At 44.3% G+C, this 25,916-nt stretch overlaps 1 protein-coding gene across 1 annotated transcript in view; it reads right to left on the reverse strand.

Moving 5' to 3' along the window:
• The window catches only part of ZCCHC2 (zinc finger CCHC-type containing 2), a 54,794-nt gene extending 30,395 nt beyond the window's left edge, over positions 1-24,399 (reverse strand). The window contains exons 1-5 of the mRNA XM_073550184.1: positions 23,667-24,399; positions 6,109-6,199; positions 5,350-5,426; positions 3,703-3,774; positions 597-706 (exon numbers count right to left, since the gene is read on the reverse strand). Of these exons, the coding sequence (XP_073406285.1) occupies positions 597-706; positions 3,703-3,774; positions 5,350-5,426; positions 6,109-6,199; positions 23,667-24,269 (953 nt within the window). The 5' untranslated portion in view covers positions 24,270-24,399. The remainder of the gene's footprint in view (positions 1-596; positions 707-3,702; positions 3,775-5,349; positions 5,427-6,108; positions 6,200-23,666) is intronic.
• Between the last annotated feature and the right edge of the window lie 1,517 nt (positions 24,400-25,916).

The raw sequence follows: 25,916 nt of genomic DNA on the forward strand, positions 1-25,916 counted from the left end.
TTTCTAAGCACAGCGCTGTGCTTAGAAACCCTCTTTGTACCTTAGTTACCAGCACACTGATGCAGGGAGCTGTAACTAAGGTACACATCGGGTTTCTAAGTGACGCACGTAGCGATCATGTAGCGACTAACCAGCGATCCTGACACGTTGATATCGTTGTCGGGATCGCTGGTGAGTCGCTATGTGTGACAGGGCCTTTACACTTTGCACTGATGAGAGGCAGTACCCCAAAACACAGTGCCTACAAATTGAGATTTTGGCTTCAACCCCAAGTCATGTGACAATGCTCGTTAGCAATTTGATATTGAATTTGAGGATTGCTACTTCCTATCAGTGGTCCTCTCTCTGAAGAGAAAGTCATACAGGGGAAGCATACTTTATCATATCAAAACTCACATGCCATCACCATAACCAGTATTACCTCTGGAGCCCTTTCTGAACCTACACACAAATATGCTGGAAAGGGAACTGCAACCTCACCCTCCTCCTAAAGTACATGAGGTGGGCAGCAATTCCCTACACAGCCGCTATTTTCTCAATTTCATACAATCTCACATCAAATATTCTTTCGCTAAATAATTCTGGTTTCAACTTACTTTACAATAGGCTCCAAGTCACAATAGTGAAGCTCTTCCCTCTTTTTCCCCAATTGTAAGGCTTCTAAAATGGTTTTATCAAGATTTTTATTGGCGAGCTCTTTTGGAAGCTTAAAACAAGAAAAGCAAAGATTGAACATGATGAAATATATGACAATAAATAAAAGATTCTCTCTAGGAATAAGACATTATGTACACACATACACAACACCAGCAACATAATCTGTTGTAATACCAGATTATATAAAACTTAACTTATGCCAAAAGAACACCCCGGAAGATACATAAATCTTTTTAGAAAGTCTCATTACTAGCCCCATTTATCCTCATATGGCTTACTTGGGTTGTCTGATCAGAGATTTAGGCAGCTGTGTGTCCACGTTGAAGAAATGCTGCGGAAATGCGAGAGAAGGGCCTTTGTGACGTCATGGTCACGTGACCGTGACGCCACAAAGGTCCTTCGCGCAATGCATCCCTGGGAACGGAAGATGCCGGCAGCGTGGCTGAGAGGCGGCAAGGCTCCGGGGGCCATCAGAGGGTGAGTATATCGCTATTTTTTATTTTAGTTCTATTTTTTTTTACAGGAATATGGGTACCATCCACACATGAAGTGCTCACTTTAAAGTGAGTGTTTCAATGCAATCCTATGGCTGTGGAATCGCCGTGATTCCGCAGAAATAATGAACATGCTGCGGATTTTACAGCTATGCGTTTCCGCAACGGTAAAGTCCACAGCACTGACACAGCAACTGCGGAATCCCAAAGGATTGCTTGGGAAGCGTTTTGTTAACTTTAAGCATTTCCGCTGCAGAAAAAAAAAGCGGCAAAAACGCTTAAAAAACGCAACGTGGGCACACAGCCTAATCCTTGCAATTAGCAGCAGAGGGTCTGACTCTGAGGAGACAATGTTTGTCAGATAAAGTTGCAGATATCCAAGTAAAACGGTTACAGAAGGTCTTAGTTGTAGCTCAAAAAGGAGGATCCCTCTATGCTGTCCATATACTTTAACAGGACTTGATACGGGGTTACACTATTGACTGAGGATTCTCCGATGCTGGAGGGCGCGTGATCGCAAGTGTGTGATGTACATACTCCTGGCCACATTTTGGCATAACTGTTTCCAGCCTCAATCAATACTATTGTCAATATGAGGTCTGGAGTATGAATATCACATACTTGCAGTCACATGACCGCTGCCCCCAGCGCCAACAAATCCTCACTGAGCACGTGATATAAGGATTCACAAGTCTACAGTCATAGACTGACTGCAGACTTGTAGACTAAGACCGGACAACCGCTTAAGAAATTTTAATAAAAGATGACATGCCTCACAAACACAAAATGAACTAAAGGCACCTCAAAAATTATTATTGACCTACTGCAATACATTGGGGATAGAGGGTCACACACAAAATTCCAGTGATGTATATTCTAACATAATAAATGATAGTGGTGCCCCAAATAAGCAGCGGTCATATAAAAAGGTTAGAGCTCATCCATGCCTCTTGACATCAAGCAAGGGTCATCAGGATTGCTTCTAGGGCCATGGCGTAAATAGATATCTGGCTCCTAATATTATGATAAAAGGGAATGTCAGTAGGATCAAACCTCAGAGCGCGGTCTGATTTTCACAGACATATTGAATGGAGAATTTTTGTTGTCTTAATTCTCCACATCGAGGAAAATGGACCGGACTCTGATCATATTCTGATTAGCAGAATAGGACAGTTTTTCTTGGATGCAGAATGTACAATAACAAATTATATTGTGGTACAGTGTTAGCCAGAAAAATCGATGTGAAAACTTCTGCCCAATGATGAAAAAGTATTCTCGGAATGATACCTTTATTGGCTAACCAGAAAATATGTTTGCAAGCTTTCAGTGCACAGAAGCTCCTTCTTCAGTCAAGATTACAAATGATGCAGAACAAACAGTTGTGAGCCTAAGTCTGACATATGAGCATGTAGATCATAAAAAGTTGAATAAAACAGTACCTTGAAATTGTTGATCCGATGTCTTAATCCAGAAGTCTACATTTTTCTTAATGTGTGAACAAGCTGTTTAAGGGAAGCGGTCACCAGCAAAAACACACTAACTTGCAGATATGGGCATAACCTGTATGTTAATAGCGTAGCCAACATGCCCGATGTGCAGGACGTAGACGAGCGGGGAGAAAATGAACTTCATTCCACCCGGCAGTATTCAGTTTCAGTTAAGGGGGCGATGCCGGCATGGGTTCAGTCATGTCTTCGAGTGTGCAGAGCAGCATCTGTAACCGCGCCCCCGGCCCTGACTGACAGCTAAGCCCAATGTAGAGCAAGTGTCAGTCAGACCCGGGAGCTCGGTTACAGATGCTGCTCTGCACACTCGGAGACATGACTGAACCCATGCCGGCATCGCCCCCTTCACTGAAACTGAATGATGCCAGTAGGAATAAAGTTCAATTTCTCCCGGCAGCCCTCTGCTACGTGCAGACGCCGGGCAGGTTAGTAACGCTATTAACCTGCGGATTAACCCTATATGTGCAGGTTAATGAGGTTTTTCTGGTGATGTTAAATGAAAGGGAACATTACCAGTGAGAGAGATGTAGATCACGAGAGCAGACTGTCAGTCATTACACATCACACTGGTTATGCCCAGTTAAAAGAAGCTTTGGAGGCTGTCTCAGAGACATGTCCAGCCCCAAATCCTGATCAGCTCATTTACATATTCAGAAAAATGTGGATTTCATTGAAAGACGACATTGCATTGCAGATATCAAGTTATCATTTTATTCAGTTTCCGATGATCTGCATTGCCCATATAAACTGCTTAGGAGAGCTGATAATTCTGATTGATTCGCTTTAACCATTTGATGCCTCATGCAATTGCTCCTACTCTTACAAGGGCCATACCCAAGTTTGCTCCGCGCCAATATAAATCTCCTAAGCTCCCCCTATTCCCTTCTGACAGGTTTCATCTTCTATTATGAAGACTCATCAGGGTAGTATATAAACAGAAGGCTTAATAATATGATATATCAAAATTGGGGTCACAAATCACACGTTTGACCCAGAGAGGAGACCTCAAAGCTGTAACTTTTCGGTCAAATTGAATCTTTAAATACCAATAAAAGAAATTCCTGCAGCTCCCGATATGATTTTGTCACAGATGTCCTGGAGTTGTCAGACCAGTTCACCTATAATAAAGAGACATAAGAGGTTACAGTTAGTCATGCATTCATCTGTAGAATATTGATTATAATGTCTATATAGCCTATGACAGGACTTCTCTACCAAGACAGCATCAGCCATAATGTAATGACTGGTCCTCATCACCAATGATTGACATGCATACAAATACTGTTTGATTTACCCTTTACTTGTCTCCTGAACCCAGTGTAATGTTAATATAAGCACACAAGTAGCCAATTGTGCTAGTAAACCAAGCCAGCTATAGAATGCATGTGTAGGGTGTAATCACTGCCAGTCCAGCCTTACCTTGCCATTATCTCGGTTAAAAAGGGGGCACGAAGGACCTCACTGGTGAAGCCCATGTCACAACCGTCCACAAAACTAAATGGGCTGATAATCTCTGCAGTCTAACATTCATATTGATGCACAAAATATTCCAAAAGCACTTACACCCGAGGCCACATAACACGCTTATGCAGTATGTTTTTTTTATGGATGGAGTTGTAGTTAGTACCAGTAAAGTTTTTTTTTAATACACAGAAAAAAAAAACCTTCTAGAATTCTCCATGCGCTAATTGGTACGGTCCTGTCCAATGTTTTTTGCTCGACGCCTCCTCCATACCCACAGTTGCATCCGCGTCTCCTGCCTTGATTGATACGGATGCCATCCTACATCACCACACAGCACTGTTACTCACACCTGCAGAGTTGAAGCACAGGCACACTTTGCTCTGCTACTACTGGCCTATAAGCACGGGGGGGAAACAAGTAGGGCAAAGTGCACCTGCACAGCGCTGTGTGGATGACGTAATCCACATTAATCAAGGCAGAAAGACGTGATTGCGGTGATTGAAGAGGTGCTGGGCAAAAACCAACAATGCTCATTGGACCAGACCACGCCAGGAGAATTAGGAAATGCATTATTTGGATTTGTGGTTAGAGTTGGGTGCTTATATACAGATTGCTGGACTGCAGTATAAGAAGAAATAAATGTGGTGGCTTTTGTTTATATTGGGTAATCTTTCTGACAAGTTCACTTCAAAGTCTTTTCAGTATCCCTTCACACAGAAATTTTTAATCATTAATTTTCTGTTACAAAATGCCTGCAGGTCCTTTATCTAGCTTAGGTCTATGCAAAAATATTACAAATCCTTCCAAGCTCCTCTCAACCTCCATTCTCCCAGCATTAGAGATACCAGAAAGAAGGAGGAGGTTGTTCAGATTTCAACAGCATGCGAAGGGAATAATCTTGAGGGTTAAAAAAAAAAAAAACAGGCTAGAAAAGGAGGAAGGCATATGAAGAGGAAAAAAAAAGTGTAAGATATATGCCGTGTTGATATATCAGTTAATTAAAACTGCAGCACCCTGAATACATACGGACCTCAAATCCTTCCTCTATGATCTGCAGATCATAAATAAGACGCAAGTCGAAACACATATATCGTTCCCTGTTAGTGCGTTTCAGTGCTGGATACAATATGTTGGTCTAATTTTTACTCTCGTGGAATAAAAGTTATTTTTTAGCAGCCTCTGCCATTCGTTGGATTTTTTTTCTCCTTTTATACAAAACATACACTCACCTCAAAAGTATATTCTGCGTTCTTGTCAACTCTCCTCCTTTGTATATGTTTAATACTTATGCTCTCAATGTGAACAGCTGCAAAACACGAATGGACAGGCGTTCATGTGCAGCCTGTACCAAAGGCAGGCGAGGTCTTAAGATGATAAAATGTTAAACCTATTGTACACTAAATAAAAAATGCTCTCCAACCCTGATCACACTTATTACTTTCTAAAAATCTTAATTGGAGGTCATTCAGCATGCTTGTCTTTCTGAAATAACACCATAAACACATCAGTGAACATCATTAATCTGTTTGCAAAGGAAGTACAGGGGAGACCATTAAACTCTCTCAGAATAAATTGAAAAGGTTTTGGGTTTGTTTTTTTTTGGGGGGGGGGGGGGGTTTACTTCAGACTACGGTATGTCTACTGGTAAGTGCAACTGGAAGTGACAAAGTGCATGCAATGTGCCCATTAAACACTGGCACCTAGGTTATGCTTGTGCTTCTCTTACATCACCTTACGCCTCATTGCTGGTCTGCTAATATTTCTGCACCTGCTCCACAGCAGACTATATATAGTAAACCCTCAACTAAAATCTGTAAGCGTTTTTAGACCCTGTATTAAACTAGGAACATGTTCGTGAACTGAGGGACCTTAGTCTAATCCCAGTAATACCGGCCAACAATACCGTGTAATTCAGGCAGCAGGGATCTATATGCTGATGGAGCAGAAGAAAAGAAAAGATGATGCAGACATGGGGATGAAACACTTACCATCTTGCTGAAGATTGTGAGCCGTTGCTCCAACTCCATTGTGAGTACCTGTACTGCCATCACTGCTAGGTAAATATTCATGAAGATCTTCCTACAGAAGAGAAGTGCAAATATTAACTCGGCAAACAGCTCCATTTCCTACTGCTACATAAACAAACGTAGGTTAAGTAATCTCCGGGAAGGAAATCTGAAGGAAATAAAGGAATGAAGACTCATGGTAGTGAGGACTACAGAATAGCGCCTTTACTACTTTTAAATATCATAGCTATTATTGCTTTTACAGGGTAAAAGTTGCGGTAGTGAATAAATACCGTAAGTAGCGTCCATGTAACCACTGAGGTACCAATTGTCTCATGAATTTATTAGTATATTTTTGGATACATGGGGTGAGGGGGGGGGGGGGGGGGGTCAGGAACTTCTGCCTACTTCCCTTCATACTGCCATAGAATTGAAGCTCTACTTTTGGTTAACCCCTTCCTGACATGTCATAATAATACGTCCCTGGGCCTATCTGACCAGGGACGTATTACTGCATGGCGATGGCCTGCGCACATGGGCTGTGCGTAGGCGATCACTGCCAGGGGTAAGCAGATTCTGACAGCTGTCACCTGGCACTAACTGCCAGGAGCGGTCACCCTGTTCCTAGCATTTTAACCCTCTAAATTCCAGGAGTCGGTAGAGGTCTGAAAGCCCCTCTGCCTTTGGATTGGAGATCCTGCGGTGTGAAGTGAGGTCTCGATCGTTGCCATGGTGACCCGATGTAGTTATGAAGACATCCGGGTCACCAGAGCTAGGAAAGTTGCTGATCATGCACAGTACATCATCAGCAACTTTCCCTGTCAGTGCAGAGCTGACAGTTTCTATAGCATGGGGATGCTGCTTCATCAGCCTGCAAAACATGATTGTCCCATATTGGGACAAAGTAAACGCAAAAAAAGTAATTTATTTTTTTTTAAAGTAGTTGTAAAAATTCTAAAAAATAAATTTTTTTTTACATCTTTAAATAAATATTTGTATGAAAAATATACACGTTATAGCCACGTCCACAATGACCAGACCTATAAAACTGTCCCACTAAATAAAAAACAAAAAATTGCTTATCTTACTGCTGAACAAAAAGTGGAAGAAAAACAAGATACAAAAATATGGATCTAAATAAACATGGTACCGCTGAAATCATCATCTTGTCCCCAAAAAAAGAGCCACCACACAGCTCTATCACCGGAAAAATAAGTTGCTAACAGAACCCAAAGAATAAACCTGCCGTATCAATTTTACCACACAGAATGGTATAAACCCCACCAAAAAAAAAAAAAATAAATGAATTGCTGTGTTTTGTTCATTATATCTCCCAAAAATCGGAATAGAAAGCAATCCATCATGAGCCCAAAAAAGTCAACTCGTCCCGCAAAAAAACAAGACCTCACATGAATCTCTGGGCCAAAACATGGAAAAATAATAGCTCTCAAAATGTAGTGCTGCAAAAACAGGTTTTTTTTCAATAAAAAGCGTCTTTTAGTGTGTGACAGCAACCAAACATTAAAACCCGCTATAAATCTGGTATCGCTGTAATCGCAGACCTGAAGAATAAAGACTCCTAATCACTTATACCACACGAGGAACGACGTAAAAAATTTGGGGGTTTCATCAGAATCACATCACTTAGATTTAGACGGAAACCCCAAAGTGGTCAGTGTAGAGCGCCGAATAAATGATCTCAAACGTTATGTAAAATGTTCCCAAAAATAGTTTCAATTCAATCCACAAAAAAGCAAGTCCCCACTCAGATCTGTCATCTGTTAACAAAAATATAGAGGTCTTCCGCGTTACTGGTAGCACAAAGGTTCTGGAAAAGAGAAATGGCTCCTAACCCGCCAAAAGAAATTCAGCAAATTCTCCGCTCCCAAATCCAAATGCACCCTCCCTTCTGAGCCCTAGTGTGTACCTAAACCACATATTGCGTCCACGCTTGGCATTTCTGAAGCGATGAGAGGCTGCTTAACTTACGGGTTCATGTTTCTAGAAGTACGAGTTGGGCATAAAGTACTGGTCATTACAACTGCAGTTTGGAAATTTCACTCGGCAGCACTCATTGCTGCTTGTTTCTGGAAAATACCCATGTAGTCCAAATCATCACTACACCTGTAGATAAATTCCCCAAGGGGTATAGTTTCCAAAATGCGGTCACTTGAGGGGGATTCTGCTCTTCTAGCAATTAGGGGCTCTGTATATGGAGTTCGTAAACTTCTCTGGGAACATCAGCGCTCCAGGAGGCAAATAGCGCTCCGTTCCTCCAGAGTCTCTCCATACAGCTAAGTAGTACACTACAGCCACGATCAATAGAAATTGTGGGACACATTGTGGTGCCATTTTTACCCACTTCTTGTGTGAAGATGTAAAATCTGGGGCTTAAACAAAATTTTGGTTGGTAAAAATGTAGTTATTTTGTGTCATGATCCCAGTGCAGGTTTTGACCTGCACGTCAGGGGTTAATGTCTTGGGCTCAGTGCAGATTTGACCTGCACGCTGGGGGTTAATTATTGTAGCCTCTCTTTGGCTCAAGGAGGGCTTCTTATAGCCCTGGGAGACTCCAATCCCTGTCAGTTATACTTTTGTTTTTGGCCAAGTGTGGCGACCCCTGTGTGCCTGTGCCTTCTGATTGTCTTCTAGCTTGCTTATATGGTTCTGACCCGGTTCTGTCCCCTGTTGTGAGTTTGTATCTTGATTCTGTACTGTATCTGCTTCCTGACTCATTGCCTATGTCCTGACTAGTCTTTGATTGCCCCTCTTGTACTGTGCTGCTATCTCCGTGTATGACTCATTGCTTACGTTCTTACTCTCTGCTTGTCCCTCTGGTACCGCGCTGCCCTCTCTGTGTATGACCCCCGTTTGTCTGATTTGAGGATCCCTGTAGTAGAATCCTGCACTTATCTCCAGCAGCAGGACGCTAAGTCCCGCCCCCTGCAGTCACATGATCGTAGGTCCTTCACTGCTTTCTACCTTCAGTGACACAGGTCCTGTGAGCCTGGAGCACGCATCGTCACCACTGCTGCCCTGCTCCACAGGTAACTTTGGGCACAGGTTTGTACTCAAGACATGCGCACTGGCTCAGTGAGCAAGTGCAGTGCGGTGTTCCTGACATTTTGTCTTCACTGCCCAATGGTATAAAATTCTGTGACACACCTGTAGTGTCAATATAATCACTGCACCACTAGACAAATTCATTGAGTGGTATAGTTTGTAAAATGGGGTCACTTATTGGGAGGGTTCTGCTGTGTTGGCACCTCATGGGCTCTCCCAGTGGGTCATGGCACCTGCAAACCAGAACAGTAAAATCTGGTTCTCCTTGCCTTCTGAGCTTTGCACTGTGCCTGAAAAATATTTCCCGATTACATATAGGGTATTGGCGCACTCAGGAAAAAATGGAGCTCAGTTTGTTGTAAAATACTTTCCTATTAGCTCTTCAAAAAATTAAAAACTTGGGGCTAAAATAACATTTTAGTGGTAAGAATGTAATTTATTCTCTTTCTTCAACGCTCAGTGGTATAAAATTCTGTGAGGCACATGTGGTGTCAATATGATCACTGCACCACTAGATGAATTCATTGGGGAGTGCAGTTTGTAAAATGAGTTCACATATAAGGGGTTTCTGTTGTTCTGGCACCTCAGGGGCTCTGACAATGTGACATGGCACCCTCAAACCATTCCAGCAAAATCTGAACTCCAACATGGCTCCTCTTCCCTTCTGAGCTTTGCAATGCACATCAAAAGCAGTATTCCCCTACATATGGGATATCAGTGTACTCAGGAGAAATTGCACAACAAATTGTATGGTGCAATTTCTCAGGTTTCCCTTATGAAAATACAATATTTTGTGCTAAAAACATTTGTGGGGACATTTGATTTTTTTATTTTTACGGCTCAACATTATAAACGTCTGTGAAACACCTGAGGGTTCAATGTGCTCAATACACATCTAGATAAGTTCTCTGAGGGGTCTAGTATCCAAAATGGTGTTACTTGTCGGGGATTTTCACTGTTTAAGCATATCAGAGGCTCTTCAAACGCTACATGGCGTCAACCAATTGTTCCAGCAAATTTTGCATTCAAAAAGTCAAATGGCGCTCCTTCCCTTCTGAGCTCTGCAATGCGCCCATACAGTGGTCAACTTTTAACCCTTATAAATTCCTAATAAAAAAATAATTTGATGCAAAATTGTGCTGATGTAAACTAGACATGTGGAAAGTGTTACTTATTAACTATTTTGTGTGACATCTCTAATTTAAGGGCATGAAAATTAAAAGTTGGAAAATAGCGAAATTTTTGCCAAATTTCCGTTTTTGTTTTTTTTTCACAAATAAATGCAAGTCATATCAAAGAAATTTTACCACTATCATGAAGTACAATATGTCCCCAAAAAAATCTCAGAATCACAGGGATCCGATGAAGCGTTCCAGAGCTATAACCTCATAAAGTGACAGTGGTCAGAACCACAAAAATTGGCCTAGTCATTAACGTACAAACCACCTTCAGGATTAAAGGGGTTAAAGTGGTATTCCCATCTTAAAATATATTAGAAATGCGCATCATAGTCCATAAATGTATGAGATGGGAAGCCCCTTTATCATCTGCTCTACTGAAAGAAAAAACTTGTAAAATCTTTTCAATTCCTTTTCAGTCTAGGTTCACAAGAGTTTTCTGCTGTATGTTGGCTTTACAAGTGATTATTTTTATGATACTGCATTCAATGATATAATTATATTTAACAAAACTGTTATGAGGAATGATAGGACCCTATTTATTTCTTGTTTCCTGAAATGAAACACAGCAGTTTGTGACAAATATAATAGGGGCTCTGAGGGGACAGATCTGCCAGCACATCCTTTCAGATTAGGGCATTGCATTCAAGTTTCCCTCATAGAAAAAAAGACATGTGCAAGCCTGAGCTTATACAACCCCCCCCATAGTGCTGACTATCTCCATTGCAGTTAATAGTATCATTAATATAAAAAAAAAAAATCAGAAAATGTACCCAATTTATTCCTAGATTTTTAAGGAAGACTGCATTGAGGTTCTGGTACAATTTAAATCTCCCAATTAAGTAAATAGAATAAAAACTTGAGCAAACCCAAAACAAAACAGTTAGGGCCTGCTTCATGAAGAACTGTAAAATGCATCTATGTGTAGACACAGGTAAGGATAGCTTTTAATGAGATCAACTAACCCCCAAAAAAGCTCCATCTTAATTCCAGAGCACAGCCAAGTGTAAACAGTGTGAAATCACAAAGCTGTGCTGGTGATGTCCTCATGGGTGCTGGAAGAACTGAACAACCGCATGAGACAAGTACAATTGTGCAATTTACTAGAGGTTTGGGTTTTTTTTTTTAGTGTAGATGGAGGGAGTGAAATTGCCCCTTGAAAAGAGATATCCTTCCACCGGTTTTGGGTACTAGTCATTGATATAAAGTATTGTGTTATTCTGTCTCCTGGGTGGGCACAATAATCTGTTTAGTAGATATTTGAGTTTCAGTTTAAGGATGACATTACTTCCTAGGGTGGTTCAAGAGAGGACATGTGCCATATAAAGAGGACCTGTCACTGATCAAAAGTGGTCAGGTATTGCTCTCATTTTATTCCTGCTACTCGTCTGAGTATTGCATTTTTTTTTCTTTAACAACTCGAATACGCAGGGGCGCAGTGAAAAAGTTAAGAGCAAAAACTGGCCACTTCTGACCAGGCGACAGGTCCTCAAAGGTATCAGTATATCATTTTTTCAGCTTGTCTCCTGCTGCTTGATCCAGTGGCAAAGTTAGTAGCCCTGGTTGCCAGGATGGGAATCCTGTAGAAACGTCTCCTACCTGCCGTCATCACAGGCTCTTCTGATTACTAAGTGCAAAGTCACGCATGCGTCAATGCCGCAACAATGTCGGACCGAGCCATCAAATCAATAGTGACACGCTGGGAATGACAGGAGGTAGAAGGTTGTTTGCAGGGATCTGGGGATCACGTCTCCATAAGAGAAATTGAAAAAAACAACGTGAGCACTACTGGAATAGGTGACAAAGTAGGTTCCCACACAATACATAAATATAAAGTAGACTTGGCACTCAACATTGTGATGTAGAAGATATATTTAATGCAGTCTAGGAAAGTAGTTCACAAAACGTGTCGGTCTAATTGACCATCAGTTACTACAGAATAAAACACGAGGGTGAATTTATAAAACGAAAAAACAAAATAAAGACAAAACAAAAATAGACAAAGTATATACACATGGGTAATTTGGTCAAAGGACAATGCAGTATGAGTTAATGCAGTGATATCCCCAAGATCTGTGATCCAGCCTATAAAATTATTGAAATAGGTATAAATCCTTGTATGAGCGAGGATGAAGTAAAAAGGGCAAAGAAGGGGCAAGAAGGAACAAAATACAAAAAAAAAAAAAAAAAAAAAAGAAAGGAGGGAGGACCTACTCAACTGCTGAATGAATGGTCGATAGAGGAAATGCATGCACGTATTTACAGTGCCTTGAGAAAGTATTTGGCCCCCGGGAACTTTTCAACCTTTTCCCACATATCATGCTTCAAACAAAGATACCAAATGTAAATTTTTGGTGAAGAATCAACAAGTGGAACACAATTGTGAAGTTGAACGAGATTTATTGATTTTAAATTTTTGTAGAAGTTCAAAAACTGAAAAGAGAGGCGTGCAATATTATTCAGCCCCTTTACTTTCAGTGCAGCAAACTCACTCAAGAAGTTCATTGTGGATCTCTGAATGATCCAATGTTGTCATAAATGACTAATGATGATAAATATAATCTACCTGTGTGTAATCAAGTCTCCGTATAAATGCATCTGCTCTGTGATAGTCTCAGGGTATGTGCACACTCTGCGGCTTTGCTGCGGTTTTGGCCCTGCAGAACTGCAGCAGTTCCGCAGATATGGTACTTCACCATGTTAGCCTATGGGTTTTCAAAACCGCAGTGCTCACGCTGCGGTTTTTTACCTGCGGAAAAGCTGCGTTTTTTTTTCCGCAGCATGTCAATTGTTTCTGCGGATTCTGCTGCGGTTTCACACCTTTAACATAGTAGAGGTGTGAAACTGCAGGGCAAAACCGCAGGTCACGTTACCTGCGTTTCCGCGGGAAAAAACCGCAGGTCACTTTACCTGCGGTTTTACCTGCGTTTCCGCGGGAAAAAACCCGCAGGTGAATCCGCAGCGTGTGCACTTACCCTCAGAGTTCTGTTTGATGCACACAGAGCATCATGAAGACCAAGGAACACAACAGGCAGGTCCGTGATACTGTTGTGGAGAAGTTTAAAGCCACATTTGGATACAAAATGATTTCCAAAACTTTAAAAATCCCAAGGAGTACTGTGCAAGCGATCATATTGTAATGGAAGGAGTATCATGCCACTGCAAATCTACCAAGACCCAGCCATCCCTCTAAACTTTCATCTCAAACATGGAGAAGATTGATCAGAGATGCAGCCAAGAGGCCCATGATCACTCTGGATGAACTGCAGAGATCTACAGCTGAGGTGGGACAGTCTGTCCATAGGACAACAATCAGCCGTACACTGAACAAGTCTGGCCTTTATGGAAGACTGGCAAGAAGAAAGCCTTTTCTCAAAGATATCCATAAAAAGTGTTGTTTAAAGTTTGCAACAAGCCACCTGGGGCACACCAAACATGTGGAAGAAGGTGCTCTGGTCACATGAAACCAAAATCAAACTTTTTGACAACAATGCCAAATGATATGTTTGGCATAAAGGCAACACAGCTCATCACTCTGAACACACCATCCCCACTGTCAAACATGGTGGTGGCAGCACCATGGTTTGGGCCCGCTTTTCTTCAGCAGGGACAGGGAAGATAGTTAAAATTGATGGGAAGATGGATGGAGCCAAATACAGGACCATTCTTGAAGAAAACCTGTTGGGAGTGTGCAAAAGACCCGAGACTAGGACGGAGATTTGTCTTCCAACAAGACAATGATCCCAAACAAAGCAAAATCTACAATGGTTCACAAATAAACGTATCCAGGTGTTAGAATGGCCAAGTCAAAGTCCAGACCTGAATCCAATCGAGAATCTCTGAAAACTGCTGTTCACAAACGATCTCCATCAAACCTCACTGAGCTCGAGCGGTTTGCCAAGGAAAAATGGGAAAGAATTTCAGTCTATCGATGTACAAAACTGATAGAGACATACCCGAAGCGACTTGCAGCTGTAATTGCAGCAAAAGGTGGCGCAACAAAGTATTAAGTTAAAGGGGCCGAATAATATTGCACGCCCCACTTTTCAGTTTTTGAATTTCCACAAAAATTTAAAATAACCAATAATTTTTTTTCAACTTCACAATTGTGCCCCACTTGTTGATTCTTCACCCAAAATTTACATTAGGTTTCTTTAGGTTTGAAGCATGATATGTGGGAAAAGGTTGAAAAGTTCCAGGGGGCCAAATACTTTCGCAAGGCACTGTATAGAGGTAGGGTTTCATCACACACGACCTCTCACTCTGCAGGCCTGTTTTTACCGATAATTCCTTACCGGTGACATCTAATATCCATTTCAGATACCATATAGCACCGGCAATACACTGGATACAGTGGTACCCACTTTACACTTTGAGCAGGTAGGCATAAGAATACATTATAGAATCTCTGTAACTATATGACAGCACGTAAACTGCATAACTGACATTTCAAGTGCTCTTATGTATGTATCATCCTCACAGATACTAACACGTCTTGGTACAGTTCACCATTTCCTCCATCTACCGTTCATTCAGCAGTTGGGTAGGTCTCCCTTTTTTTCTGTTCTGTATTGTTTTGTTCCCTTTTACTTCATCCTCACTCATACAAGGATTTATACCTATTTCAATAATTATAGGCTTGGTAACAGATCTTGGGGATATCACTGCATTAATGGGGGGTTTACACATAGCGATATCGCTATGTGTGATACTTACCTCCGACCGGCTCCCCTGCTGTCCATCGCTGATCGCGCGAGAACGTCTGGGTCCATTTCTCGTTGGGCGCTTCCTGCTGGCGCCGACGAGCGACGCGTGGAGGCGGGAGGACGTCAGGATCGCTGTGTGAAAGGTGAGTATCGTGCGCTGCGTCGCTGTGAGGTCTGCCTGTGTGACAGCTCACTAGCGATCATTTAGCGATGCACCAGCGATCCTGACCGGGTCGGATCGCTGGTGCATCACTAAATGTAAAGGGGCCTTAACTCGTACTGCATTGTTCTTTGACCATACTACCCATGTGCATATACTTTATTTTTGTCTTTGTTTTTTCGTTTTATAAATTCATCCTATGTTTCTTTCTGTAGTAACTGATGAAAGGTCAATTAGAAACGTTTTGTGTACTACTTTCTGGATTGCGTTAAATATATCTTCTACATCACAAAAATGAGTGCCAAGTCCACAAGAGAAATTGACATGCAGCGGTCTGAAGAGAAGTGCCGTATGTCCATCTCCGTGGGTGAGCCGCGGGAGTCTGTGGACGCAGAGTGGACATGGGATTTCTAGAAATCCCATCCATTATGTTGTAAAATCTGGCCACTGCGGGTTGGACGCTACAGAAGTACGCAGCATCCAACCCGCAGCGTTTACTGATCAGGTGTACATAACCTAATATTGCAACCATGTCCGCCTGTGAGTTGGAAGCGGAGCAGAACCTGTAGCTGTTTCAGCTATAATCACACACAGCTCTGCAGAGATCAGCCATTACCCATCAGACTGGTAACTCCCCTATTTAACCCCTTCCGGACATCAGACGTACTATCCCGTCCATGGGACCCGGGCCCCTATGCCCATGGACGGGATAGTACGTCTAGCGCGATCAGCGGCGCCCACGTGGTGAGCGCCGCTGATCGCGGCCGGGTGTCAGCTGATTATCACAGCTGACACCCGGCACTATGTGTCAGGGGCGGTCACGGACCGCCCCCGACACGTTAACCCCTTGCACACCGCGATCAAACATGATCGCGGTGTACCGGGAGTTAAAGGGAAGCATCGGCAGGGAGGGGGCTCCCTCCGTGCTTCCCTGAGCCCCCCACGGCAGCGCAATGTGCAGCGCTGCTGCGGGGGACTCCTTTCCTCCAGGCCCCCGGATCCAAGATGGCGACGGGAGCCTTCGGGGGCCTGGAGGAAGCTGGCTTCCTCAGTGCCTGCAAAGCGCAGGCATGAGGAAGCCTTGTGCACTGCCTGTGACAGATTGCTGTGACAGATTTTTTTTTAAAAAAAAAAGTGTAAAAATTTAAAAAAAAAAAAAAAAAAAAAAAAATTATACCCCAATAAATTCATTTTTTGAAAATAAAAAAACCCAAAACAATAAAAGTACACGTATTAGGTATCACCGCGTCCGTAACGACCCGCCCTATAAAACTGTCCCATTAGTTAACCCCTTTAGCGAACCACTTAAAAAATAAAAATAAAAAACGAAGCAAAAAATAATGATTTATTATCATACCGCCAAACAAAAAGTGTAACAACGCGCGATCAAAAAGATGCATATAAATATCCATGGTACCGCTGAAAACGTCATCTTGTCCCGCAAAAAACGAGCCACCACACAGCATCATCCGCAAAAAAATAAAAAAGTTATAGCTCGCAGAATAAAGCGATGCAAAAATAATTATTTTTTATATAAAATAGTTTTCATTGCATAAAACCGACAAAACATAAAAAAACGACCTAAATGAGGTATCGCTGTAACCGTACCGACCCGAAGAATAAAATCGCTTTATCAATTTTACCGCACGCGGAACGGTGTAAACGCACTCCCCCAAAAGAAATTCATGAAACGCTGGTTTTTGTTCATTCTGCGTCCCAAAAATCGGAATAAAAAGCGATCAAAAAATGTCACATGCCCGAAAATGGTACCAATAAAAAACGTCAACTCGTCCCCGCAAAAAATAAGGCCTCACATGACTCGGTGGGTCAAAATACGGAAAAATTATAGCTCTCAATATGTGGTGATGCAAAAAACTATTTTTACAATAAAAAGCGTCTTTTAGCGTGCGACAGCTGCCAAAAATAAAAACCGCCATAAATAGTAAATCAAACCCCCCGTTATCACCCCCTTAGTTAGGGAAAAATAATAAAATTAAAAAAATGTATTTATTTCCATTTTTCCATTAGGGCTTGGGTTGGAGTTAGAATTGGGGGTTTCCACTGTTTGGGCACATCAGGGGCTCTCCAAATGCAACATTGCGTCTGATCTCAATTCCAGCCAATTCTGAGTTGAAAAAGTCATATGGTGCTCCTTCCCTTCCAAGCTCTGCCATGCGCCCAAACAGTGTTTTACCCCCACATGTAGGGTATCAGCCTACTCAGGACAAATTGCAAAATAATTTTTGGGGTCCAATTTCTCCTGTTACCCTTAGGAAAATAAAAAATTGGGGGCAAAAATATCATTTTTGTGGAAAAAAAATGATTTTTTTATTTTCACGTCCGAGCGTTATAAACTTCTGTTTAGCACTTGGGGGTTCAAAGTGCTCACTACACATCTAGATAAGTTCCGTGGGGGGGGTCTAGTGTCCAAAATGGGGTCACTTGTTGGGAGTTTCAATAGTTTAGGTACATCAGGGGCTCTCCAAACGCACATGACACCCACAGACCATTCCATCAAAGTCTGCATTCCAAAATGGCACTGCTTCCCTTCTGAGCCCCGACGTGTGTCCATACAGTAGTTTTCTCCCACATATGGGGTGTCAGCGTACTCAGGACAAATTGGACAACAACTTTTGGGGTTCAATTTCTCCTGTTACCCTTGGGAAAATAAAAAAATTGGGGACTAATTGATCATGTTTGTGGGAAAAATACGATTTTTTTATTTTCATGCCCTGGCATTATAAACTTCTGTGAAGCCCTTGGGGGTTCAAAGTGCTCACCTCACATCTAGATAAGTTCCTTAGGGGGTCTAGTTTTCAAAATGGGGTCATTTGTGGGGGGTTTCCACTGTTTAGGTACATTAGGGGCTCTCCAAAGGCAACATGACACCCGCAGACCATTCCATCAATGTCTGCATTCCAAAACGTCACTACTTCCCATCCGATCCCCGACGTGTTCCCATACAGTAGTTTTCTCCCACATATGGGGTATCAGCATACTCATGACAAATTGGACAACAACTTTTGGGGTCCAATTTCTCCTGTTACCCTTGGGAAAATAAAAAAAATGGTGACTAAAAGATCATGTTTGTGGAAAAAATACGAATTTTTTATTTTCACGCCCGGGCGTTATAAACTTCTGTGAAGCACTGGGGGGGTTCAAAGTGCTCACCACACATCTAGATAAGTTCCTTAGGGGGTCTAGTTTACAAAATGGTGTCATTTGTGGGGGGTTTCCACTGTTTAGGTACATCAGGGGTTTTCCAATCGCGACATGGTGTCCGATCTCAATTCCAGCCAAAAACGTCAAATGGCGCTGCTTCCCTTCCGAGCTCTGCCATGCGCCCAAATAGTGGTTTACCCCCACATGTGGGGTATCAGCATATTCAGGACAAATTGCACAATAACTTTTAGGGTGCTGTTACCCTTGGGAAAATAAAAATTGGGGTGAAAAGATCATTTTTGTGGAAAAAATATGATTTTTTTAATTGTACCGCTGTACGTTATAAACTTCTGTAAAGCCCTTGTGGGTTCAAAGTTCTCACCACATATCTAGATAAGTTCCTTGGGGGGTCTAGTTTCCAAAATGGGGTCACTTTTAGGGGGTTTCCACTGTTTAGGTACATCAGGGACTCTCCAAACGTGACATGGCGTCCGATCTGAATTCCAGCCAATTTTGCATTGAAAAAGTCAAACGGCGATCCTTCCATTCTGAGCTCTGCTATGCGCCGAAACAGTCGTTCCCCCCCACAAATCAGGTATCAGCGTACTCAGGACAAATTGCACAATAACTTTTGCAGTCCAATTTCTCCTGTTACCCTTGGTAAAATAAAAAAAATTGAACCTGAAATATTTTTTTTGTGAAAAAAAGTTAGATGTTCATTTTTTTTTAAATATTCAAAAAATTCCTGTGACGCACCTAAACGGTTAATAAACTTCTTGAATGTGGTTTTGAGCACCTTAAGGGGTGAAGTTTTTAGAATGGTGTCAATTTTGGGTATTTTCTATCATATAGACCCCTCAAAGTGGCTTCAAATGTGATGTGGTCCTAAAAATAAAATGGTGTTGTAAAAATGAGAAATCGCTGGTCAACTTTTAACCCTTATAACTTCCTAACAAAAAAAAATTTTGGTTCCAAAATTGTGCTGATGTAAAGTAACCATGTGGGAAATGTTAGTTATCAAGTTTTTTGTGTGCCGTATCTCTGTGATTTAAGGGCATAAAAATTCAAAGTTGGAAAATTGCGAAATTTTCAAAATTTTTGCCAAATTTCCGTTTTTTTCACAAATAAACGCAAGTTATTTGAATGAAATTTTACCACTAACATGAAGTACAATATGTCACGAGAAAACAATGTCAGAATCACCGGGATCCATAGAAGCGTTCCAGAGTTATGACCTCATAAAGGTACAGTGGTCAGAATTGTAAAAATTGGCCCGGTCATGAACGTGCAAACCACCCTTGGGGGTGAAGGGGTTAATATAGGCACTGGAGGCAGAGTTATCTTCCAGACAACGTCCTCCCCATAGCTTGGTATAGGTTATTTACATATAAGAAAAACATGGATCTCTCTGGAATGAGACAGCGGATCGCAGATATTTTATTCAGCCTCCTATGACCATCATGCCCATATAGACTAGGAGGGACGATCTTCCTGACAGATTCCTTTTACGCTCTAAGGAACATGAGGTCTCTTAGGCTACTTTCACACTAGCGTCGGTACGGGCCCGTCGCTATGTGTCAGGCCGACGTACCGACGCACGTTGTTTAAGATTTTCACAACGGGGGCGGCGGATGCAGTTTTTCAACACATCCGCTGCCCCATTGTAATGTCCGGGGAGGGGGCGGAGTTTCGGCTGCGCATGCGCTGTCGAAAATGGCGGACACGACGCACCAAAAAACGTTACATGTAACTTTTTTTGGTGCGTCGCGGCCGCCAAAACACGACGGATGCGACGTGTGGCCATACGTCGCAATGCGTCGCTAATGCAAGTCTAGGGAGAAAAACGCATCCTGCAGGCAACTTTGTAGGATGCATTTTTCCTCCAAAACGACGCATTGCAACGTACGTCACACGAAGCTAGTGTGAAAGTAGCCTTAGGATAAATGTCCGATACGTGGGACCCCTTCTCCATTTATCTAATGAATCTTTGTAAACTCCCATTCCAGAAATACTGTAATACTGAATACCGTGTAAGGCTGGGGTTCACATTCGCATTCATAAATTCTCATCCATTTCCATTATAGAAGGGGAATGGAATCCAATACGGACGGCTTCATTGCATAGCAGCTGCGGCCCACAGAGTCCATTTTTTTAGCAGAACAAAAAGCACATCACCCAGAATTTTTTTCCCATCTAAAAGAGGATATCATAAAAAGAACCCAGACCGACTCATAATGATCCACTCTGCTAGCATTTGCATTTGAAACTGATCCCATTTTGGACAAGAATTCTAATTTCTTATCTGTTCCTAGAACGGAACAGACAAATGAAATTCCCTAAAGGAAACGTGAAACCAGCTTACTAAAACCTCAGTAAATTAGTTACTTGTTTACCAAGTCATCTCCAGACCTGCAATCAGGGGCTGGATGCAGGTAGTGAGGCCAGCTAATAAGAACTGGTTAAAAAATGATGGCTGTCATGTAGAGCAGCGCTGAACCTCCTGGCATCTCTGGAAGAATGTTTTTATTCCACTCCATAAAGTGGAAAGAATGAAGCAAGGATAGGCCCAATATCAACAGTGTGTTCCTGTGAGCTGTGCACTGTTATGTCACAGGAGGATTCCCTGTTCTCGGAGACAGCTGGAATGCAGGAGGATTCTGGCAGCATGCAGCCCGCTGCAGATGTTATTTTACCACCAGTCACATTTACAAGGGCTATAAGAAGGTATACAGAATTCAAATTGGAGTCTGTGGAAGGTGAAAATAGCACCAGAGCATGTGAAGACCTGATGAGCCAGCATCTATTCTGAAGGCACAGAGCTAGCCTACCTCAAAGATAATGAAGTGGACAAACTAGGAATAGTTCTAGAAAGGCTCAAAATGGACGATGACAGCTTGATTTTCTTCGTCAGTGTAACACCTAGACTTGGCTGCCAATGAGTTCTAGCACACATACTGAACCACTGCTCCGTTCAAGCAAGGTCACGGTGGGGCCCCCAGTAATAAGACACAGATCACTCATCCTGCAGATTAGCAAGAACAGTCTTTAGATTTTAAGGTGATCGAGCTTCCAAAAACATTCAGAGAAGGGGAGAAAAAGGTGCGGGCTGTGTCTCAATTCTGATATGGCAATTAACACAGACCGCAATAGTATTGGGCTGTTCTACGTACAACTGTTAGGCCAGTCATACATATTAGATGGATGATCGCCCAACGCAGGGAGCATTACTGGTGATGGTGGAACAGAAGTGGCTCGGTGGTTCACACTGGGGTCACATACCAAAGAGTTTGTATGTTCCCCGTGTTTGCGTGGGTTTCCGCCAAGTTCTCCAGTCTCCTCCCACATTCCACAGACATACTGATAGGGAATATAGATTGTGAGCCCCCATGGGGACAGAGATGACGTCTGTAAAGCGCTGCGGAATTAATGGAGCTATATGAGAAAAATACTGTATAGCACTGTGCAGTGTATGGGCACACACCCGTCAGTGAGAAGGCGTCTGGCCTCCACTGCATTTATACTGCTGGGACCCCAATAGAGGTTTTGGGTCCAAAACTGCAATGTCATTACTGGTCAAATTAGGCTTTATTCACATGGCAACTTTTTTTTTTATTCACTGAAATTATACTCTGATGCTATTGACATGTCATCTGTTTTTGCTATTGGCTTAATAGAGAAAAAAACACCTCAAGATGTCTTCTGCGCTGCTTTGTGCACAGCCCAGTAGCGTAGCTACCGGGGGGGCAGGTGGCCCCGGGCTCCACGCTCTGAGGGGGCCCACCGCAGCTACACTACACCACTATTCTGCGGCATAGCAGGGAGAATTGATCTACCTACTGTGCTGCCCGGCCGCTATGGGCCCGAGAAGGCGGTGGGGGGCCCCGATGCCAGCAGTGGGCCCCCACCTCTCATCCAGCAATGTCGTCCTGGGCTATTGTGTGCGCACAGGACCTGTGATGAGGTCACAGGAGGGGCGGAGTCAGGGGTCACATGATCAGGGGCTTCAGTGGCTGCAAGACTCTGCTGTGCTGGCTGGATGAGGTGAAGTTTCTGTGTGGGGGCAGGAAGGGTTTACAGGGTGGATGAAGCAGAGCCGTGTGTGTAGAAGGTGTACGGAGCAGAGATATGCATGTATGAGGTGTACGGAGGAGAAGAGCCGTGTGTGTACGGGGCGTACGGAGCTCGCCGTATGTGTCCCCATTACTGCACCTGATACCCCAATGCTGAGCCGCTGCTGCCGTATCAGGTGCAGAAGGGACATATACAGCAGCAGCGGCTCAGCGTTGGGGTATCAGGTGCAGTAATAGGGACACATACAGCAGCAGGGGCTCAGTATTGGGGTATAAGCAGGATGAGGATACATGGTGATGGGGCGGGAAAATGAGAAGTGAAACATGTCGTATTCTCTGTAGCAGAGTCGTGGCTGGAGGAGCTGTCATGTCGGTCTGGGACAGATGGAAAAGACGTGAAAAGTGAACGATTCCATCAGAAAGAACGTCAGCGGTAAGACACCAACTATAACTGTGCAGTAAACACTTATATGCTCTGTAGGACTGGTATTTACCACTGACCATATGGCGGTAATATCCATATTGGTCTTTATATAGGAATTATTTTCAGTAACAGCGCAGTCATCTCCTACATCCGCTATTAGGGTGTGTCACCGAGTTGTAATCAAAGTCACCTAGTTAGGGGCCCACTCAGAAGTTTCACCCCCCCCTGAAGCTAAACCCTAGCTACGCCTCTGGCACAGCCCATCGGGCAAATTGGCTAGTGACAAACACTGCACCAATGGCGCCCATGTGAGTCTTTCATGGCTGTCGGTATGGTCGGTCCAATTTGATTTGCATGTCCCACTCCATAGGCCACGGCAGTAATCTGGTAACAAGACGGGAGCACCAGCTCTTACCTGATGGCATCCGAGGCTCTTCATTTCATTAGTTGGCCGGCACGAGGATCACTGCGGGTCAGGTAATCAAAAGCGCCGCAGCGGATGCCGTCCGGTAAAAGGCGGTGCTCTGGTCCAGCGATTACGGATTACTGACATGGCTGATGGAATGGGACATATAAATTTGGTTGCCAGGGGAAACCTCCAGCTTCTCTTACATTCTTAGGTTCCCTGACAGCCGTTATTGATACAGCCGTGATGCCACCCCTGGCCACAGGTCGGCGACGGCGGGCAGGTTTCTGTGCACAGCTGGTCTCAGTGTGAGGGCAGCCAGCACTGAAGGGGTTAGCCGGCTCGCGCACATGTGGCCCGCTCCTCCTTACCTCAGGACGGCTTCTCCTGCCCATGGCCTCCCGCAGCCGCTGCAGGCGCTCCCGCAGGGTGACCCGCTGGTGGAAGGAGAAGGCCGGGTGCAGGGCCGCCATGGTGAGCAGCAGCTCGCCCTCCTCCCAGCCCCCCGGCTCGGGCTCTATGGCCGCCGGCAGCAGCAGGCGGTACAGGCTTCCGGCCGCGTCTCGGTTCTCCGAGCTGAGCAGCGCCAGGTAGACTATGAGGCGGGAGCGGGAGACGGGATCCCCGCGGTCGCCCAGGAGCGGCCCGGACAGGCTGTTGGCTCTGCTCTCGTAGTCCCGCAGGTAGTGGCAGTCCTTGCGGGCCAGGTCCTCCAGGCACGAGCCCACGAAGCGCAGCTCCAGCGGGTTACACAGGTCCAGCAGCCCGCAGGCGAACTCCAGCCTGTGCGCCGGGCCCAGCGTCCGCACGAACCACTCGTACACCGCCTCACGCCGGAGGGCGCCCTGCCCGGGGACCCCAGCGCTGGCGGGGCAGTCCCGGAGGGGACGAGAACACATCCCGAGCCGCGCTGCCTCGTCCTCCGCCGCCACCCGGTGCCTGCTCTTCCTCTGCGGCAGCTTCATCCTCAGCATTATCAGCACCGATGCTGACACAGGGCCGGTACCATGGCCGCCCCCACCGGGCGCTGCTGTACCACAGAGCGGGCGCTGGGCGTGTGAGGGCGGAGCAGCAGCCACTTCCAGAACGCTCGTTCTCTTTCCCCGGGTTCCACAGTCTGAGCAGTGACGTGCTCCGTCCTGCACGCTGATTGGCTGCCCGCGGGATCCCCCGCCCCTCCTCTCGGCGGCGGGATACGGAACGCCATGTATTGCGATAATGAGGGCTGACATCGCGACAGCTCCTGTGCGCCCGGTGTGTCACAGACAATTCATCCTGTACTAGTGGCAATGGCGACGGGATTTCCCGCGCTCCGGACGACGCTGACTGCTGATGAGACAGTCGTGTGCGACAAGTGACGGCGGCCCCTCACAAACATGGCGGTCTCCGGGGCCTCCATTACTGGGCCTCATGTTATCCATGGAAGGAGCGCACTGAGGCCAATTGTGAGGAGCTGGCTAAAGAACAGGCCCTTTAGGCTATGTGCCCACGTAGCGTTTTAAACCGGACTCCTTCCCAGAAACCGCGTGGTTTTTTCCCCCGCCCGATTTTACCGTGATTCTGTCCGCGATTTTCGCGTGCGATATTCAAGCACTTTCCAAGCGATTTGAAGCATCGCTTGGAAAGTGATTGACAGGTTGGTCACACTCATCAAACATCGTGTTTGACAAGTGTGACCAGATTTTTACTATTGAGGCCGCCTATGCGGCATCAGTAGTAAAAGAATGTTAAAAATGATTTTAAAAAATCGGGGTAAATATACCCCGAATTTTTATTCTTTTTTTTACAGGGGCATGGTACCCAGGGCCTGGAGGACAGTCTCCTCTCCTCCACACCGTGGGTACCAACCGCACATGAGACGCTTACTTCGCGCATGGTGGGCATAGCCACATGCGGGAAGTAAGCGATTCTCATGCATTCCTATGGGTGCGGAATCGCGGCAATTCTTTGCGATTCCGCAAAAAAGAATGATCATGCTGCGTTTTTTCCGCGATGCGATTCCGCCCCGGAAAAAGCGCAGCATTAGCACAGCATGTGCGGAATGCCATAGGAATGCATGGGGGGCGTGGTGTGCCCACGTTGCGTTTTTTAAGTGTTTCCGCAGCGCTTTTAGACAAGCGATTCTGCTGCGGAAACGTTAAGAAAAGCATCTAATGTAATAGAATGGAAAACGCACATGTGCTAATGGTGCGGTTTATTCCGCTGTGGAATCGCTTAGCGGAAAAAAACGCAGCATGTTCATTAAGGCTATGTGCCCATGTTGCATTTTTGAAGCAGAATATTCCTGAGCAGAAACGCACACCCTCTTCCCGGGAAAACGCATGCGTTTTATGAAGCGCTTTTGTAAGCGTTTTTACGCTTTTGTTAAGCGTTTTTGCATGCGTTTTCCTAATCGTTTTTGCAATGCAATTGTATGTATGCGGAATCGCATGCATTTCCGCAAAATTAATGAACATGCTGCGTTTTTTTTCTGCTAAGCGTTTCCGCAGCGCAAAAAAACACACCATTAGCACAACATGTGCGGATTCAATTATTAATGGGATGCTTTTCTGCAGCAGAAACGCGCGTCTAAAAGCACTGTGGAAACGCTTAAAGAAAGCAACGTGGGCACACAGCCTAAT

The sequence above is a fragment of the Dendrobates tinctorius genome, unplaced genomic scaffold (assembly GCF_039654945.1).
Source record: "Dendrobates tinctorius isolate UK_male_01 unplaced genomic scaffold, ASM3965494v1 ptg000163l, whole genome shotgun sequence".
In the NCBI taxonomy this organism is placed as follows: Eukaryota; Metazoa; Chordata; class Amphibia; order Anura; family Dendrobatidae; genus Dendrobates; species Dendrobates tinctorius.